The sequence below is a fragment of the Vulpes lagopus genome, chromosome 8 (assembly GCF_018345385.1).
Source record: "Vulpes lagopus strain Blue_001 chromosome 8, ASM1834538v1, whole genome shotgun sequence".
Taxonomy (NCBI): domain Eukaryota; kingdom Metazoa; phylum Chordata; class Mammalia; order Carnivora; family Canidae; genus Vulpes; species Vulpes lagopus.
In genome coordinates, this window is record NC_054831.1 from 100,923,905 (window position 1) to 100,944,306 (window position 20,402).

General features: G+C 40.6%; 1 protein-coding gene across 2 annotated transcripts in view; it reads left to right on the top strand.

Moving 5' to 3' along the window:
* The window catches only part of NLN (neurolysin), a 95,414-nt gene that overhangs the window by 47,827 nt on the left and 27,185 nt on the right, over window positions 1-20,402 (top strand). For both annotated transcript variants that reach the window (XM_041766796.1, XM_041766797.1), the window contains exons 4-8: window positions 4,553-4,660; window positions 7,745-7,847; window positions 8,462-8,622; window positions 14,610-14,745; window positions 16,024-16,390. In XM_041766796.1, the coding sequence (XP_041622730.1) occupies window positions 4,553-4,660; window positions 7,745-7,847; window positions 8,462-8,622; window positions 14,610-14,745; window positions 16,024-16,390 (875 nt within the window). The remainder of the gene's footprint in view (window positions 1-4,552; window positions 4,661-7,744; window positions 7,848-8,461; window positions 8,623-14,609; window positions 14,746-16,023; window positions 16,391-20,402) is intronic.

Below are 20,402 nucleotides of genomic sequence, written 5' to 3' on the forward strand. Positions count from 1 at the left end.
GTAATTCCCTTAACCTACACCATCCCTTCTTGATTTTGAAACATAAAAGTCTAGTTATTGGTCATAATCAGTACTACTGAAACTTGTGGCTTTGTGAGGCTTTAAAAGCCTACAGACCTAATACAAAGCATCAACTACCTTGCCTTAGTTTCCCTACTAGCCAGATACCACTCTTGGGCTTCCCAAGTATTGAGCTCTCTTTTCACTCACTACCTGATACTGATGTTAGCTGCTGATATTTTTGTTTTCCTTTATATTACTTTTTTTTTTTTTTTAAGATTCTATTGATTTATTCGTGAAAGACACAGAGAGGCAGAGACACAAGCGGAGGGAGAAGCAGGCTCCTCACAGGGAACCTGATGTGGGACTCAATCCCTGAACTGGGATCATGCCCTGAGCCAAAGGCAGATGCTGAACCACTGAGCCACCCAGGCGTCCCTTCATATTACTTAAAGCACCTCAAGGATATTCATCTTTTTTTCCTCCAGTACCTGGCATAAGTAGGAGCTCAGTGAATGTTTGCTGAATGGAACTGAACCAGCGCCCATTAAAATGTGTCTTCATGCAGTATGGTTCCCCGTTCCCAGTGTCCTCGCTGGGCTTCTGGCTCACACCAAAGCAAGGGCTCTTGTGGTATTTTGAATTAGTGGTCAGCAAGCAGGCCTTTCTGTGCCCCCCCCTCCCCTGCAAACACAGGCAAGCTACCTAAGAATGTCCTCTTCATAGTGGTCAGATAGAAACCTAACAGAAAACATAACGTTGAAAAGAACAGGAAAAACAGGAAAGGAACTGCATATATAAGACATTTAATTAAGTTATGCCTCTGTCTTAGCTTTTGCAATGGGATCTGTACTCTGTTATCTTCTATTGCTATAGCATATTCCAAGCTTATGAACTCATTTTTCTTTTTTTTTAATATTTTATTTATTTATTCATGATAGACATAGAGAGGCAGAGGGAGAAGCAGACCCCATGCTGGGAGCCCGACATGGGACTTGATCCCAGGACTCCAGGATCACACCTTGGGCCAAAGGCAGGTGCCAAACCGCTGAGCCACCCAGGAATCCCTGAATTCATTTTTCTAAATGATATTCAAAGAAATGTACCATCTTAAATTTTCAGGGTTCTTTTAACAATATTGTGGTTTCTTCTTTATATACACAATATGAAAAATCCCACTGGAATTATCTTTTATTTATATATTTTAGAAGCTGAAATGGAAGGTCTTGCAAAGAAAAGAACAGTCATGGGATAGAAGGTGGGGAGGAGGGAAGCCTGGGTGGCTCAGTGGTTGAGCGTCTGCCTTTGGTTCAGGGCCTGATCCTGCAGACCTGTGATCGAGTCCCATGTTGGGCTTCCAGCATGGAGCCTGCTTCTCCCTCTGCCTGTGTCTCTGCCTCTCTCTGTGTGTGTGTCTCTCATGAATAAATAAATAAAATATTTTAAAGAAAGAAGGGGAGGATTGCAGAGAAATTAAGAAAAATGTTCACTGATTTATAATAAAATTCTAAAGAATGATAATAAATCAAGGTATAATCTAGTGGTATAATATATTGGGGAAAGTACCAAAGTAAGAATTTATAAAATGTATTTCTATGCATTTTTACTAATCAATAGCTGAGTGAACTAAGAAGATCATTTAACCTCAGTTTTCTTGTTTATAAAATGAGTATACGAGCATATGTGTCAGTGTGTGTGTGTGCACATGTGCCCACATTCACACTTTCATGTGAAGCCTCTTTGTTACAGGAGGAGAATAGGAAGAAACTAAATCTCCTCACCACAGAGATTAAAGTAAATCCGAGCCTCTACTGTCAGATTATATAAACTGGAAAATTTCTCAAGGGCACGTTAGGCCTTCCCCCACCCCTAATGAGGAGAAACTTCACCCAAGGAGGTCTGAGACCTGGTTCAGATTCAAATGGATTAAATTCTTATTCAGGAAGGAAGATGCAGTTACCACAGAGCAGTCCAGAGTATTGGCTGCTTTGCTCCTAGAAAATCCTTACACAGTGATTCTGCTCTTGCCTGGAGATTATAAGGGAGAATATTCATATGATCAGCTCAGGAATGTGCTTTAGAAGCACATATCAGAAGTGCTCTCCTCCTACGAGAGCCCTCCAGAGATTTCTGAGGCCTCAGAGTCTGACTGGCAGATGATTCCTGGTTACAGTTGAGTCAGAATTTTGTTAAGGGTCATTTTTGTGGTAAGTCAAACATTTCAGTACAGATAATTAGTCATTTTTTTTAAATTAGACCTAATTTGGGGCAGATTTTTCTCAGAACATCCTTGTACCTGTTGATGCCCGTCTTACCTTTTTAGGGAGTCGGTCGTTTTTACCCAGTCAAGACCAGGAGTTTGAGTTTACTCTGCCGAGTATGCTTGTAGGCTTTCTGAAGGACCAGCTCTGTACTCCCGAGATACAGCGGGGCCAGGCACTCCTAGCATGTGAGCCCTTCCTGACCGAGCATAGCAAAGAGGGAGAAATCTGCTCACGGCAGCTGGTGGGCCTCGCAGTGAGCCTCTGTTCTAAGCTCAGGGCCCTGGTGACCAGGTGAAACCAGGAACCCGAGGCCCTGGTACACTGCTGCCCAGCAGTGTGCCTGACTTCCCCCATGGCTCACTGCCCTGCAGGGAAGGCCTTCTGCTCTGGCTCTGCTTATTTGGTCCCCTCACAACATACCCAGCTCTCCCCAAACCCTCCTCATGGGGAACTTTTTTTCCTCTGCTACACATAGCTCTCGCCTAGATGCTCCCCAACCTTACAGCATCCAGTATTATACCTTCTAGAAACTCCGGTTGCTGTGCCCCACACCTCAGGACATACTTCCTGGTGCTGTTAAAACCAGCCTTGATCACCCCAGGTTAATCACATGCCCCTGAACTCTGTGATTCGAACGGCTAGCCATCCCTGAGGGAGCCAGCCCACAGCCCTGTTCTCTCCCTGGCCATTAGGGGTTTCCTCCCACTGCAGGCACATGCTGCTGGGATCCCAGTGTGTGCCAATATCAGTTAGGGGGGGTTCCAACTCCAGTCATGCCAGCATGTGCAGAAGTTCTCCAAGGATATAAAAGAAGGTTATAATGGAAAAAGGAGTCTAACTGTTCTCTGCCTCCACTGTGAATAAACGCAGAGGAAACTGTGAGTAATGTATGCACAAAAGTGCTTTAGTACCTAGGACCTACGATTTTGTATTGGTAGGCAAAGTGAGATACGGATTGCTGTATCAAGTAGTACCTTTAGTTAAAATACAACTATTTGAGGGCACCTGGGCAGCTCAGTCAGTTAAGCATCGGCCTTTGGTTCAAGTTGGGATCTCAGAGTCCTGGGATTGAGCCCTGAGTAGATCTCCCTGCTCAGAGGAGAGTCTGCTTCTCTCTGTGATTTCCCTCTGCTTCTACCCCTTACTCATATGTTCTCTCTCTCTCTCTCCCAAATAAATAAATAAAATATTTTTAAAAATAAAATACAGCTATTTGCCTGTTGCAATAAAATATGAAAAAAAGCTGCAGAATGATTGCAGCAAAAGCCTTACACCAGCAATCTAAAATGCATGTTCTGAAGCTAAAACTTTGTTCCTTCAAAGATGTCTTTATTTGGGAAAATATAAAACTCAAGGGTGGGCAGCCCAGGTCTTGATGGAGAGAGAGTGCACCCAATGGTAGGTCTCTAAGGCTCTAGAGACACGTGTCCCTTATTGGCTCTCACCCAGGCTGAATCCATTACACCTGCTGAGTCTGTCTGGCGTCCCTATTTCCTCCCAGGGACCATGAACTGACCAGCCACCCAGATGTGCCATGTCTGTCCTGCCACCTGTTTTGAGAAAACATCTGGTATTTTTATTAGCTTGCTTTTGCCGGGGGAGTTCTCCATTCTTTTGAGTGACGTTGTTTTGCTCCTGCATACAGGTTCAAATGTTCTGTCCAGCTTTCCTCCTTTTTATGCAGTGTTGACTCATTTTCCCAGATACTCGTTCATATGCTGCTTGCTGTAGTCTCTTGATCTCTCTTGCCAAATGACAGTAAGGCATTTTTGAAGTGTTGGAAGCCTTTGGCTGGGGTTTTAATCCAGCTGTCCTTGTTTGGTATGTTGGCAAAAGAGTCCCATTCTCCATTTGTGTAGAATTTGCCCATTATTTCTATTCCTGCCTCTCAAGTGGAACCAGGTTAGCAAATGATAGAAAATTAAATCCAGATGATTCGTGATAAGGAATACGTTCTTTGAAAAAGACCATGGTCATAGAGAATACTCAGAATGAGATTATGCAAATGTTTCTATTATCACACTTTCAAGTGGTACAGGCATTTTTGATTCTGATTTGAGGCGAGGCAGTTCTGTTTAGCTTTTTTATTTATTTAATTTTTCCCTTTTAAATGAGCAAAGCTCACTAAAGCATAAAAGAAATTAGGTCTTCAAAAGAGCCTGCCTCGTAATCACCTGTGTGCTTCATAACCCAACAGAGATGATGAATAAATTTGCTTTGGTCTCATAGTTTATAATTTACCCATGCACTATTGTAACAGAAATGGTTGTCATACCCTTTCATTTCAGGAAACATCTGATCTGAGTAAGATAAAACCTGAAGCCAGGAGATACTTGGAAAAGTCAATTAAAATGGGAAAAAGGAATGGGCTCCATCTTCCAGAACAAGTTCAAAATGTGAGTTTATGTTTCTTTTTTCTTATTTGAAAAACAAAGAATAAATAAAATACAACAGAAAACAGGTTGGAAAACAACACATTTGTATTATGGAAAATAATACATAATACAAATCCATTTCCAGTGTATTTGGTAGTCAGTGGTTTTAAATTCTACAACTCCTTTCAACCTCATGGTGACTGACAACTGATAATCAGAATTTTTAATCCTATGCAAATTACATTTGTTTCATATGTGCTGGGCTTATTTTCCGTTCTCCATTTTATATTTCCTTATGGCTATTTCCAGGTCTTAGTAGTTGATTTGCACTCTCACTCCCATGGTCATTGGTAATAAAATTTTTATGATAGAGTTTTAATACAAGCACTTTGGAGTGGAATACCCTAGGATTAATATAGTTCTCCCTTGAACATCCTGGGGGTTGAGATAAAAATTCCCCTGCACAGTCAAAAATATCCACACTTCTCACTCCCCAAAAACTTAATAGCCTGCTATTGACCAGAAGCTTTACCCATAACATAGTTGATTAACATGTATTTTGTATGTTATATGTATTATATATTGTCTTAAAGTAAGCCAGAGAAAAGAAGTTATTATTGAGGAAATCAAAAGGAAGAGAACATACATTTATAGTACTGAACTTTATTTACTGAAAAAATATCTATATATAAGTGGCCCTGGACCATTCAAATCCCTGTTGCTCAAGGGCCAACCGAATATGAGGACACATTAGCTATTGAAAAGTGCTCCTCAAACTTTTTCTTGTCTGATGCTGATCCTGTCTTCCATTATCAGAAGTAAACTCAGCTACAGAATTAAATCATTCTTCTTGGACAGGAAATACAACCCTGGATCTGTTTCCAAGTCATTCTTCTAAACAGTAGAACAGGAAACAAGTGTGAAAGATAGCCAAACCAAGTGATGTCAGCCTAGTAGATATAACTGAAGGTACTACTGAGATACAGGTACCTTTCTGTCACCTAAACGCCCTTTGAATACCTTGTATCTTCCTCAGCCTAGTTAGAGAAATGTGACTGATCTGACTTACGTAATTTACCTTATGTCTTCCGGGTCACTCATCATTTCTGTCTGGGGCATTGTATTAGTTGAAATATGTTTATTTACAATTGATAAAACCCTGTTGACTCAGTTTAAACAATAGAAAAGATTTATTTGCTTGTATAACTAGAAGATCCACCATCCAAAAGGACATAGTGTCAAACTTCCTCTCATGTCTTAATGGCCTGCATTGGATTATATGCCTAATCCTGACTCCCCTTTTAGTCAGGAGAATGCCAGGCCTTGCTAATCAGAACCAGTCAGTACTACAGTGGGGATGGGATTACCTGAATGGTATAGGGTCACATCCCTGAAATTTCAGATAGGATCAGGTCCCACCCAAACTACATGGCTAATGTAGAATGGGGGAGAGGTGGAAGGGAGCTTGAGGTGATAACCCAAGTGTCCAAAACCAATACTGCACAGTATGTGTTAAGTCAGCAGACTCAAATTAAGTGTGCACCAGAATTATCAGGTTATTCTTGTAAACATTAGAAACAGGAAACCAGTGTGAAAGACATCCAAACCAAGTGATGGTTTACAGCAAAACTGTTAAAGCTCTGAGTACAGAGTCCCACCTCTGAGAGTTTGTGTTTTAGTTGGTTTGGTTTGGGTCTTAAGAATATACATTTCTAACAAACTCCCAGGTGATGTTGGGGTCAGGGCCATGCTTTGAGAACCATTATGGTTCCTGAAATTTCATTATCCAGCATCTTTAGAATATAAGACAGGTTAATATAAACATTTAATGTTTTTCTTGTGGTTTCCTTTTTTGCTTCCTCTGATTTCCCACCTAATATTTTTTATGCAAATGTTAAGGCCCCTATTACCTTAGTTTACAAAAGTCTATAAAACTAAGACACAGCCTTTTTTCCAAAGCAACCATAAAATTAATTATCTGTTTACTTCAGCACCAAATGTTGATTTCTACATTAAAACTCTGAATTGGAAAAGATTAGAAATATGTTAATTAGGGGTGCCTGGGTGGCTCAATCAATTGGGCATCTGCCTTCGGCTCAAATCATGGTTCCTGGGTAGTGGGATCAAGCCCCATATCGGGCTCCCTGTTCAATGGGGAGTCGGCTTCTCCTTCTCCCTCTGACTCTCCCCCTTGCTTGTGCATTCTCTCTCTCACTCAAGCTCTGTCTCTCTGTCTTTCTCAAATTAATAGATAAAATGTTTTTAAAAAGATAATTTTAGGGCAGCCCCGGTGGCGCAGCGGTTTAGCACCTCCTGCAGCCTAGGGTGTGATCCTGGAGACCCGGGATCAAGTCCCACATCGGGCTCCCTGCATAGAGCCTGCTTCTCCCTCTGCCTGTGTCTCTGCCTCTCACTCCCTCTGTGTCTCTCATGAATAAATAAATAAAATATTTAAAATAATAATAATAATTTTTAAAAAGAAAGAAAAATGTTAATTATTAACAGGCTACTACATTCATTCATTCACCCAACAACTATTTACTATCTGTATGTACTCTGTACCAGAGTCTGCTTCGATTATACCTACTAAGTTTATTTAATTCTTACAAGTTAGTTCTTATGACTAATTTCTAACACATCACTGGGATTGCGTTTTGTAGGTGTTGCATACGGATACTCATGTTGCATACTGATACTCTGTATCAGATACCCATACAGATACAGATACTGCATAGAAGACTTCAAGACTTCAACAAACTATTTTATGAAACACATCTTTAAAAAAACACTTCCTGCAGGCTGGACATAGAAGCCAATCTTCATGTAAAAGTGAAACTTGTTTGAACAATGGCATTAAAAATGAAAGTTTCGGGCAGCCTGGGTGGCTCAGCGGTTTAGGGCGCCTTCTGCCCAGGGTGTGATCCTGGAGTCCCGGGATCGAGCCCCACATCGGGCTCCCTGCATGGAGCCTGCTCCTCCCTCTGCCTGTGTCTCTGCCTCTGTGTGTGTGTGTGTATGTGTCTCTCATGAATAAACAAAATCTTTTTAAAAAAAATGAAAGTTTTGTCTTATTGTTTATGTTCTATATCTGTATCTTCTGTTTAGGAAATCAAAGCAATGAAGAAAAGAGTGAGTGAGCTATGTATTGACTTCAACAAAAACCTCAATGAGGATGATACCTTCCTTGTATTTTCCAAGGCTGAACTTGGTAAAATTCTGGGTTTTTTTTTTTTCTGGTTAAATAGTATAATTTAGAGAAATAATGTTACCTCACCATTTGCCAAATCAAAGTTGAAAGAATTCTTTAAAAAATGATCAGGTATTTTTCTATAGAACTCATCACCCCTTCAACAAAAAAGACAACCAAAGCATGCCTAGATTTTATTCTAATAAGAATATATACTATTTCTAGAGATAATCCAAAGGAGATTTCACAATATTTCCTGGTAACTTATGCTAGTGTTTAACAGCCTTCAGTGCCTTGAAATTTTTTGCTTTATAATATCTCCTACAGTGCAACTTTAAGTAGTCTGTGCTTAATCTGTTCTGAATCTTTTGTGGCTTAGCTTTGCCTGTTCCCCATCAAAACACCATCTGTACAAGTGCACTGAAGCCTATTCATATTCTGAATTACCATCTCCTAAGCCACCGTCCTCTGATCACCACCCCCATTCTAGTAACATCAAAATATTATAAGGATTATCATTATTTTACTTGAATCTCAGTTACTTCACAGAATTCCTAGAGCTTCTTAAAGGCACCATGCCAATTGCTAATACACTAATAATGAGTAGAAAAGAATGAGAAAATTATTTTTTGCAGGTGCACTTCCTGATGATTTCATTGATGGTTTAGAAAAGACAGATGATGACAAGTATAAAATTACCTTAAAATATCCACACTATTTTCCTGTCATGAAGAAATGTTGTATCCCTGAGACCAGAAGGAAGATGGAAATGGCTTTTAATACAAGGTGCAAAGAGGTACTCTGAATGTTTTGTCTTTCTTTTGTTTTTGTGGAAGATTTTAAGAAATGGGTTTCCTTTGTTTACCCATGTTGACATCAGCTCAGAGACCAATATGCCTAGTTGTGTATTATGCCTCCTAATTTCTTAAAGCTTTTAACTTTCTCCTTGCTCAGTAGCAGCCTTGGTGTGGCCACATCATAAGCTGTTTTCATTAAAATAGAATGGGTTAAATAAACAAAAGTTGTATTCTTTTACCAAGTCAGAAGTCTAGGCCTCTCTGTCCTCAACAAATGACTTCCAAGGCCATACCAGCTCTCACCATGTCCCAGCCTTTAGGGAAGAGGGAAAATAAAGCACCTTTAAGAAGACCTTGAAATGATGTACATCAACTCCATTCACATCCCATTGACTCGGATTCCATCATCTTGCCATATCTAGCTGCAGGGGAACGGGGGGAAATGTAGTCTCTGGTTGACAGCCATGTGCTTAGCTGAGGGGATTCCACTGCCAAAAGGAAAAAAGGAAGAATTAAAAATGCCTTCTGAGAGTCAGCTGGCCAGTTCCTCCACAGTCTGCCTCTCAGGCCCTCCAGATAACTGTGAGCACCTTTTTGCCACACCTAGAACCCACTCACCATATGTCAAATCGTAACCAGTTAACTGCCTCGAGCTCAAAGACAAGGCTGTCTGGAATCCTCCCCACTTGTAGCTTCCTCATGATCTAGCAACTTATGAAAGAGAGAACATGTTGTCTGATCTGTTCATCCCCAACACACACACCCACTGATGGATTAGGAACGCAGTAACCACACTAAAAACTCCTGTTTGGAAAAGGAAAGAATGGGAGACATATGGCAGGCCCATACCAATTTTCAAAAACTGGCAGAAATTGTGAGGATTCCTTGCTTTAATGAAGGTCCTTGGATAGCTCCTTAAAGTTACTTTTTTTTTTTTTCCTAGCAGTAATTAGTAATTGTACCGTGCGATCCCTGATTTTGCCTGCCAGGAATTCTTTCTTGTCTGTTGCCCTCTAGGACCAAATCCTGGGCAGCTACTAGTCAAGATTCCTGCTCATGCTGGTTTGAAGCCTCAGGATTGCTTTAGGGATCAAATAACCACAAGCTTTTGTAGGCCAAGTTCATGATGCCTTTGGTAATATAATTCCCTCAAAAATGTAGTAAGTGTCTTGTCTGTTTGCTTCCAGTCAGATTCAGATTAAAATGATTATACCCAAGTAATACTTTTGGTCAGTAGTTCCTAAGTCTTCTAGATTTTTTTATATTGGCTCCTGTATCTTGTCCATCTTGCTTTAATAGAGTCTGCTATGGGGCCTTCTGAAACAGTAGGCTTGAGGAAGAAGACAGTATTCTCAAACTACTCTCTGTAATTCAATAACTCTTAAGTGAGTCTTTTCTCTTGATCCTAGGAGTACAGAGCGATGGCTCCCCCAGACATCTGAGGTCCTAGACTATAAGCCATGGACAAAACCTTGGTTAATAGAAGTCTTTTCCTTCTATCTTTGTAAACTGAACAGTTCTCATTTGAGTTCATCTCATGCAATCTTTCCAAAAGCCACACATAGCAACACACATGCACCAATGTTAGATGTCCCCAACAGTCCCTCTAGGGCTAAGACTTAGTAGATAATTTTCCTGCCTTCCAAGTTATGATATGAAATCATTTTAACAAATGTTACCCATGGTATAATGAGGATTGCCAGCTTCCTAGCCTGCTGTGTCTCTGTTCCCACCTTCTACTTCTGTACATTTTTTCATTTTTCTTATGGCAGTACCCTATTCCTAATACCAGCCTCTGTGTGTGTGAGGGTACAGGGTAAGCAGCTATACAAAAGCCAACCAACAGTGCAGTGACTCAAATAAGATAAAAGCTATTTCTCTTCAGAAAGGATTAGTGGTTGGCAGAGGCAGGGGACACTGGGGAATTGCTGTTTAATGGTTACCAGGTTTCCAGTTGGGGTGTTGGAAAAGTTTTGGAAACAGATAATAGTAGTGGTTGCCTAATAGTATGAACTGAGTGCAATTAGTGCCACTGAATTAGACACTTAAAAATGGCTTAAATGGGAGTTCCGGCAAGAGTGGGAAGGAGAGTGGACCCCAGAGAGCCCTAAGCAGCTGCACCCCCAGTGGCCCAGTCACCATCACTGTCACCACGCGCCCTCACCTCCGCAGCACCACAAGGTCATCACAATGAAGGTGTGGAGAACGTAAAGTGGTTCACTTTAAGAAGTTGATGCAGTTCTATCAACAGAAATGAGACCAAGGTGTTTGTATACCAGATTGCCAAAAAGAATCACCCTGGGAAGTACCTGCTTAGTGTAGGAAAGGGAGAGGCTGGAGTCTGGTGTGGGAGGAGGAAAGGGTAGGGAGGCAGCAAAAGTGCCAGGCTGTGGTGGAGCCCCAGCTCAAGGCCATAAATATGCAGCAGGTGATAACTGTTAAAGATGCTCTTCATTGCAGGAGCCTTCCTCACGGTTCCCCCAGAAGTACCAGAATAGTGAGGATGGGGAAGGAGGAGGACTGGGACAGTGCTCCTGAAAGGCAAGCCCCACAGTGCCAGACCTCCCATAGACCAAGTTCCCACTTGACTGGGGGCAGCAACCACTCTTCCAACCCTCGCCCACAGGGAGAAGCACTGGAGGGCTCTGACCAGCAGACAGGAGAGCAAGGCAGACCAGTGAGACAGTGTGTATGGGGGTTCAGACCACGATCCCACAGGGTTCCTTCTTGACAGAGACAGCCTGAAGTGGAAAGGAAGGAAAATTAAGATGAGGCCCAACATCAACAGCTGCCTCAAGGTCTCTGCCAACTTAACTCCAGTGACCCACACAGATGCTAGAAAACCCCAAACCACAAGATTCCAGAGACAAACCTAGCCAATCTACCTCTGAGAATTGGTAGGCTCGTGAGGCTGGGAACACTAAGTAAATGCGGTCTTACCGTCTCTACTATCATCCGGTTTAGCTGCCCAACAAGAAGTAGTAAATATGAATTTCCAGCAGTAATAAATAAACAAGAGATTGGAGCCAAAGACTTTAAGTGCTTGCCTTTTGCCCATTGAGCCGATAAGGAGAACTTCTAATCTGCATTATCTATGCAGCCTGAGGTTTCTATTATTTTTACCTAAAGCTGTCTTTTTTGGTAATGATAAACGGGTTGGGTTTGGTTTGGTTTTTTAGCCTGGTTTTTCTCAATACGCCTTTAAAAGTCTTTAAGTTGTTTTGTATCTGGTCAAGTTAAGATTTAAATTTAAGAATCTAATTTTAAATTTGTAATAAAAGTTTAGGGATCCCTGGGTGGCGCAGTGGTTTGGCGCCTGCCTTTGGCCCAGGGCATGATCCTGGAGACTCGGGATCGAATCCCACATCAGGCTCCCGATGCACGGAGCCTGCTTCTCCCTCTGCCTATGTCTCTGCGTCTCTCTCTCTCACTGTGTGCCTATCATAAATAAATAAAATAATTTAAAAAAAAAAAAAAAGTGGGGATCCCTGAGTGGCGCGGCGGTTTGGCGCCTGCCTTTAGCCCAGGGCGCGATCCTGGAGACCCAGGATCGAATCCCACATCGGGCTCCCGGTGCATGGAGCCTGCTTCTCCCTCTGCCTGTGTCTCTGCCTCTCTCTCTCTCTCTGTGACTATCATAAATAAATAAAAATTTAAAAAAAAAAAAAAAAAAAAAAAAAAAAAAAAAGTTTACAACTTGATTTTTTTTCAAAGTCAGTAGATGGCAAGCACCTGCTAATAAAAGTCTTAAATAATTTTTTTCAAATGGTTAAAATGGCATTTTTATGTTATATGTGTTTTAACACAATTTCTAAAGGTGTATTTCTCTTGCAACTAACAGTACAGAGGTGAGTGATCCAGAGTTGGAGGAGATAGCTCTGCCATCCTTGGTATTGTGGCTTCCACAGTCATTGTTGTCACATGCAGTTCACAGCTGACAAGACAAGCATCTATAAAGAGATAACCCAGGAATTTTACTCATGACCTCTTTGCTAGTCCCTTGTTCCGTTGCATATCATGTGGCCACAGCTAGTTTTAAGAGAGGTTAGGGGAGGTAGTCAAGGTATCATGTGTCCAGCAAAAACTCAGAAAATTCTTTTACTAAAAGAAAGAATGGGGGGAGGGGGATTTTGAGAAAATTGGCAGTCCAGAGAGAAGTCTAGGAAAACTGAAAAAGATGGGAAAACTCAAACTAGTATACTTTAGAACTTGAGAAGAGTTATGTATTTCTCTTATCCATATTTCCATTCTAGTTTTAAAATAATGAAAATTAGAGTAAATAATTATTTAGTATTTGCTCATGTACCAGGCACTTTTCTGTGCACTTGACATATATTCTGACTTGAGTCTTCGTTATCACCCTACGATTCAGCTACTTCTATTGTCCACATCTTAAAGATGAGAAACCTGAGGCTTAGAAAGGTTAAAGGGCTTACCATAGGTCAAATAAATAATAAATGGTAGAGCCTAATTAAGAACCTGGATAGACTGACCTCAGTGTGTGATCTTCCTTAGAAACAATTAAATATGATTTAATCATTGGGGTAATTTTTCTTTGGCTTCAACATTTATTACTTTCTCCAGGAGATTACTTTTCCTTTTATTATTAAAAAAATAAAGCAATATCATTATTTATATTCTTAATACATACAAAACAAAACCAAAAAAATGTGTAATGATTTGAGATGAATGTTCACATTGCTATGCAACCATCACCACTATGTGTCTTCAGACTTTGTCATCTTTCCCAGCTAAAACTCTGTACCCATTAAATACTAACTCCCAATCTTCTTTTCCCCGACCCCTGGGATTCACTGCTCTATTTTCTGGCTCTATGAATTTAACTCCTCTAGGAACCTTATGTAAGTTGGAATCATACAATTTGTGAGACATATTTTGTGGCTGGCTTATTTTACTTAGTGTGATGTCTTGACGTTTTATCCATGCGCTAGCATTTCTTACCCTTTTAAGACTGAATAATATTCCTTTGTATGTATCAACCACATTTCCTTTATTTATCCATTGATGAACACGCTTCCACCACTTGGCTATTATTCACATAATGTTGTAGTGAACACAGGTGTGTAGATATCTTTTTGAATTCCTGCTTCCACTCTTTGGGATACATACCCACACGTGGAACTGCTGGATCATATAGTAATTATGTGTTTAATTTTTTAAGGAATTGCAATACTATTTTCCACAGCAGCTATACTTTTTACATTCGTATCAGCAGTACACAAAGGTTCCAGATTCTTCACATCCTCACTATTTTTCTGTATTATATTCCTTATAATATAGAAATATATGTATTTTATAAAATATATATATTTCATTATATTTCTATTGTTTCTATAGTAGCCATACTAGTGGGTGTGAAGTTAAAGTGGCAAACTAGTGGCTCCTTCGTGGCTCAGTGGTTGAGGTCTGCCTCCGGCTCAGGGCATGATCCTGGGATCATGGGTATGATCCTGGGATCCAGGATCAAGTCCCACATCCAGCTCCCCACAGGGAGCCTGCTTCTCCCTCTGCCTGTGTCTCTGCCTCTCTCTCTGTGTCTCTCATGAATAAATAAATAAAATCTGTAAAAAAAAAAAAAAGTGGCAAACTAGTGTTTATATATATTTATAATACCAAAAACAAATTTAAGTATCAATATTTGTTGCAGTCTTATTAATGAAATTAAATGTGGAATCACTGTAGTCCTTAATATTTTCCACTCTTAAGTTTATAATACCTAAAATTTTATTAAGACTTCATAGCAACCTCCTGGGGGTTAAAAAGTCGGTTATTTCAGAAATAAAACTCAATCATAGCTTTTAAAAAAAAAAGTCCGTTAACACTGTAGTAATTTATTCAGAGGTGAGATGGTTTAAAAATACCTAACAGTTTTGCCAACCTAAAAATACATGTAATAACTCTCTTTTAATGCTTTGGATCCAATTAATGATGAATCTTTGTTTTTGTTGTTGTTGTTTACTACTAGGAAAATACCGTAATCCTGCAGCAGCTACTCCCACTGCGGGCCAGAGTAGCCAAACTCCTTGGCTATAGCACACATGCCGACTTTGTCCTTGAAATGAACACTGCAAAGAGTACCAGCCACGTAACAGCCTTTCTAGGTGGGGTCTTTTTATACTCAGTTGTATATTTCCATCTTTCTTTTTCTTTGATTATCTCACTGTATCCAGCTAAATGCATGGGCTCTTATGTATTTGTCCTCAATTTGTCACAAATATTTGTAAGATAAACATGTATTTGGCTCTGTTACAGGACATGGCAGTTTGGAAGTCAATCCTAGAGTGTAAAGGTGAAGACAATTGTCTGATAAGCCCTGTAAAGAGAAAGAAGGAAAGTTAAGGGAGATACAAAGTGATCCAATTCTGATTAGGCCTGTAAGAGAGTATGTGAATACAGGCAGCAAGAGGATAGCCCAGATGGAAATGTGCCCTTTTTAAATTAAAATAAGTTAGGGGGGAAAAAAATTAAAAATAAATAAATAAAGTTAGGGAGAAAGCGAAATAGTCAAAATTAACCACGGTATATAAATTGTGGTATCCATCTAAAAAGTGGAATTGCTATATCCAAATAGACATTCTTTATAGGAAGGGATTGGTGATAAACAAAACCCATGGCTGTTCTTTAACTGCCCTGAGCAGTTTTTAGTAATAGTGATCACAGGTTGCATCTGATTTATCTTCCCTGGCTTTTTGAGGAGCCTCATCTCATTGAAGAGTAATCATGTACCTGAGATGGTTTCACTATTGTTTTGTTTCCTGAGTTATATAACATTCTGGAGTCAGAGTTCTCCGAGATAAACTTGAGCTTTGTTGATGGTATGAGGAAGTTGTGGCTTGATTTGTCTGGTGCTAAAAAAGAAAAACTAAAAAAAAAGGCAGGGGGGAGGGCAAGGAGCCATGATAAATTACCCTGAAGAGAACAGCAGTGCTGTCATAAGAGAGCCTGCTTTCCTTCCCTCGCTCTCTCCTTCCACTCTTCCTTCCTCCCATTATGTGTATCAAGTACTACAAAGGAGAAAACAGGGGATCCCTGGGTGGCGCAGCGGTTTAGCGCCTGCCTTTGGCCCAGGGCGCGATCCTGGAGACCCGGGATCGAGTCCCACGTCGGGCTCCCGGTGCATGGAGCCTGCTTCTCCCTCTGCCTGTGTCTCTGCCTCTCTCTCTCTCTCTCTCTCTCATTCTGTGTGTGTGTGTGTGACTATCATAAATAAATGCAAAAAAAAAAAAAAAATTAAAAAAAAAAATTAAAAAAAAAATTAAAAAAAAAAAAAAAAAACAAAGGAGAAAACACCGTGCTTTAGCACACATACACTGGTATGTGTATAAATGTGCTTGCTCCCAAAAGCAATAAATCACTGGCTTTTCCCATTTCCCTCACAGATGACTTAAGCCAGAAATTAAAACCATTGGGTGAGGCAGAGCGAGAATTTATTTTGAATTTGAAGAAAAAGGAATGTGAAGAGAGAGGTTTTGAATATGATGGGAAAATCAATGCCTGGGATCTACATTACTACATGACTCAGACAGAAGAACTCAAGTACTCCATCGATCAAGAGAGCCTCAAGGAATACTTCCCAATTGAAGTGGTCACTGAAGGCTTGCTGAACATCTACCAGGAGTTGTTGGGGCTTTCATTCGAGCAGGTGGCAGATGCTCATGTGTGGCATAAAAGTGTGACACTTTACACTGTGAAGGACAAAGCCACAGGAGAAGTTTTGGGACAGTTCTACTTGGACCTCTATCCAAGGTACTGAGAGTCCTATTGTTGGAAGGAACTGTAGGGATTCGATTCCTACCCAGGTTAGAACTCTTGTCTTCCAGAGTTCTCACGTGTGGTTCTTAGAAGTGAGAGTGAACATGTGGTCTCTGAAGCCAGAGTGTCTGGCTCTGTCACTTACCAGGCATCTTACTTAATAATGTTCCTGTGCCCCAGTTCCCTTACCTATATTATAGGTTTGATAAAATGTGAATATTAGTTCTACCTGCTTTGTAGGGTTATAAGGATGAAACAGTTAATGATGTGCAGAACATTGATTAGAAGACGACTCTGCATATAGCAATTGCTTAGTAAGTGTTTGCAGCCATCATCATCATCATTACCATCATCATCTGGTTTGTGCACTGCACTTACTTCATTTAAAATTGGCCCCTTGGGACGCCTGGGTAACTCAGAGGTTGAGCGGCTGCCTTTGGCTCAGGGCGTGACCCCGAGATCCTGGATCGAGTCCCACATCCAGCTCCCCGCAGGGAGCCCACTTCTCCTTCTGCCTGTGTCTCTGCCTCTCTCTGTGTGTCTCATGAATAAGTAAATAAAATCTTTAAAAATAAACAAACAAATAAATAAATTGGTCCCTAAAATATTTATTATTCAGGTAATCTGTTTGCCAGTACTCTTTAGTCTATGGCACTTCCCTGAATCTGGCTGAGAAGCAGCACAGTATAGTAGGAATAGCAAAATCTTTGTAGTCATTCACATGGAGTTGAGATGCTTAAGTGACTTAACCTCTTTGAGACTCTGTTTCTTCCTCTGTCGTTGGGACTGGTAATCCCTTTATAGGATTACTTCATGCATTAGGCTATTTATGCATATCACCCAGGCTAGGTATTCAGTCAATGGTGAGAATTCAAAATATTATTGTTTCTGAAACATGCAGTAACTATGGACTCTGTTTCATCAGACATGAAAGGATTTGGATCACTTTCTCTCTAGGCTGCTTTCTAAAACAAAGCTAGGCTGTTACAATTACCAGTTCGTTTTACTAACTAGGCCAAAGGAAATTACAGTAACCCCCTACTTTTTGTAGTGCAAGAAGTTTTTAACCCACAGACTTTGGGTGACTTTAGGTACTTGCTGGAAGGACGCTGTGTCATCCAGACAGTGGAGTCTTATCCCAATGTTTTTTGGACTTACTTTCACTTTTGATATAATCTAAAAATAAACCATGTAGACGGGTCTATTTTTAATAAGAATGTCAGCATAGAGTTTTAAGCCAAAAATTCTTTCCGGGGAAATCCTTCAGTCTTGGAGTGTTCTGTTACTGTCCCCAGGTTCTACTTCCAGGGTCAAAGATAGCAGTTCTTGCTACCTCCACCTGCTGTCTCCCTGCCAACATATAATTGGTTTCTTTTGTACTCTGAGATCTGGCCATTGCTACCAGCACTGATATGGGAATCAGAAGCTGATCTCTTGTGAAAGTAGTGACCTACTTAATGTTCACTTCCTGTCACTTCATAAAAGTGAGATGGAATAACTCATTTTCTCTACATGAGTCCAAAAATGATATTTGGAGTAGGCCTAAAAAAAAAGTTACTGTTTTTAAAATCACATTTCAATTTTTATTCATTGAATACTAAGATTCTCAAAACAAAAAAGCAAAACACTCTGGTTTTAACATAAGATGCTTGATACGGACCTTTTAAAATTTATTATTGTTTTTTTAATCTGCATTTATTTTATGCAGAATTTACACCTGGGCCATAAGTTTTTGTGTCTTTAGTTTCTTTTGGGATATCTTTTTTTCTTCTGTGCAACCTCCTCTGGTTTAGGGACAATCTGCTCTTTTTCAGTAAGAATCATCTCAGTATGGCAGAGAGAACTCATGTATGGGTTACTCCGGCCACTGCAGTGAAAAGTATGAGGGTGGGGTGCAAAGGGATTACCCTTGGTCAGCGGAGCCAGATTCACTACTGTTGTGACAGCAGCAGAGCAAGAAATGACATGATATCCCAGAGCATTTGATAGGAAAGAAAAAGAAAGAGATTAAATAAAGCTAGCTTCGGGGATCCCTGGGTGGCTCAGCGGTTTGGCACCTGCCTTTGGCCCAGGATGCGATCCTGAAGTCCCGGGATCAAGTCCCACGTCGGGCTCCCGGCATGGAGCCTGCTTCTCCCTCCTCCTGTGTCTCTGCCTCTCTCTCTCTCTATGTCTATCATAAATAAATAAATAAATAAATAAATAAATAAATAAATAAATAAATAAATAAATAAATCTTTTTAAAAAATAATAAAGCTAGCTTCATAGCATAAAATGAGTAATATACAGCAATGTCACTGGGGAGCTTTTGTTCACCAGAGAATCTACATTTAAACCTGTAAGTTGCAGCATTACTCTCTGCATTTTTATTTTTTATTTATTTATTTTTAAAGATTTTATTTATTTATTCATGAGAGACACAGAGAGAGAGAGGCAGAGACACAGGCAGAGAGAGAAGCAGGCTCCTTGCAGGAAGCCCAGTGCACGACTCAATCCCGGGTCTCCAGGATCACTCCCTGGGCTGAAGGCAGACGCTCAACTGCTGAGCCACCCAGGCGTCCTATTCTCTGCATTTTTAAACATGTACAGTGGAGCACCTGGGTGGCTCAGTGGTTGAGCATCTGCCTGAATTCAGCCCAGGGCCTGATGTTAGACAGACAAGGCTAACACAGTAGCACACATACTACTCTCAAATGAAGAACACACTTTTGGGGAAAAAATACACTCTTGACCTTCCATAGTGCACTAAGAGGTATAAAATAGAATAGTGGCACCTGGGTGGCTCAGTCAGTTAAGCATGTGCCTTCGGCTCAGATCATGATCCCAGGGTCCTGGGATCGAGCCCTGCATCAGGCTCTCTGCTCCACGAGGAGTCTGCTTCTCCCTCTCTGGCTCCCCCTGCTTGTGTTCTCATTCTCTCTGTCAAATATGTAAATAAACAAAGAGATAAATTCTTTAAAAAAAAAAAAATTTATAGATCTGTTTACACATTTAGAAGTAACTACATGGAATTATTCTAGAAGCACTGGTTAGCCCATTGAACCACCAGAATCTGGGCTGGCTGAAAATCGTATCACATTCAGTATATAGTTTCTGGTGTTCACATTCATGGGGCCTGTCCCCTCCTCATCTGTCCCCTTCCTTCCCATGTCGCTGCTCAGTGCTGACATAGCCTGTTCAGTAGGTCTCATTTGTAGGTCTGGGCCCACACTGCATTCCTGTCTTCCTTCAGAAGGAGAGGATTTTTTTCTCTTCTCTTTCCCTTGGCTTTGGGTTTTTACCAGTGCTTTTAGGGCTGCAGAGTTTGTGCGCTTCCTCCCAGAAGCGAGGCAGCGCTTCATTCCTTTACCCAGGCAGCTGCTCCCTCTCCAAGCCTGCGTGGACTGATGCTCTATCAGGGTATTCCCTGGCCACCGTCTTTTTGTGTGCCCCTGGCCAGGTTCAGGGAGAAGACCCTGTAAACAGAGGCAGAATGTCCTTATCTGTAGTTCACAGAGGCTCCCTGTTTTAGCTGGTCCACCACAGCCTTTGACAATTTGTTAAAAAGACTTTTCTTACTGGTTTCTGCAGGATTTGCCCCAGGTATAAAAAAAAAAAAAATGCTTGCTTCCTCACTTCCTCTCTCCTTGGAGGCATCTGTCTTGGAATGGTCAGTTAGTCGAATGCCTTCCAGTTAGTGATGAATTCAGAAAAAGTTGTGATTTGGAGATTGTGAAACACATTGTGATGGTTGTGTGGATAGGAACATTGCCCTTTCTAGCATTATACCATTATAGGAAGCTGGAAAAGGCTAATTTTTTTTTTTAACTTGAAGAACAGTTAAAGAACAGCAGGGAAAACAGACTAATAAGGAGTCAGCAAGAAAAGATAATACAAAAAAAATGTATATATTAATCAAAACAAACTAAAAGTTCTACCCCAAACCTGAATGTACTGCTAGTCTTCTGGCCAAAAAAAGAAAAGAATGAAGGAAACCTACTTGTGGAATAAAGTCTAACTGCACATT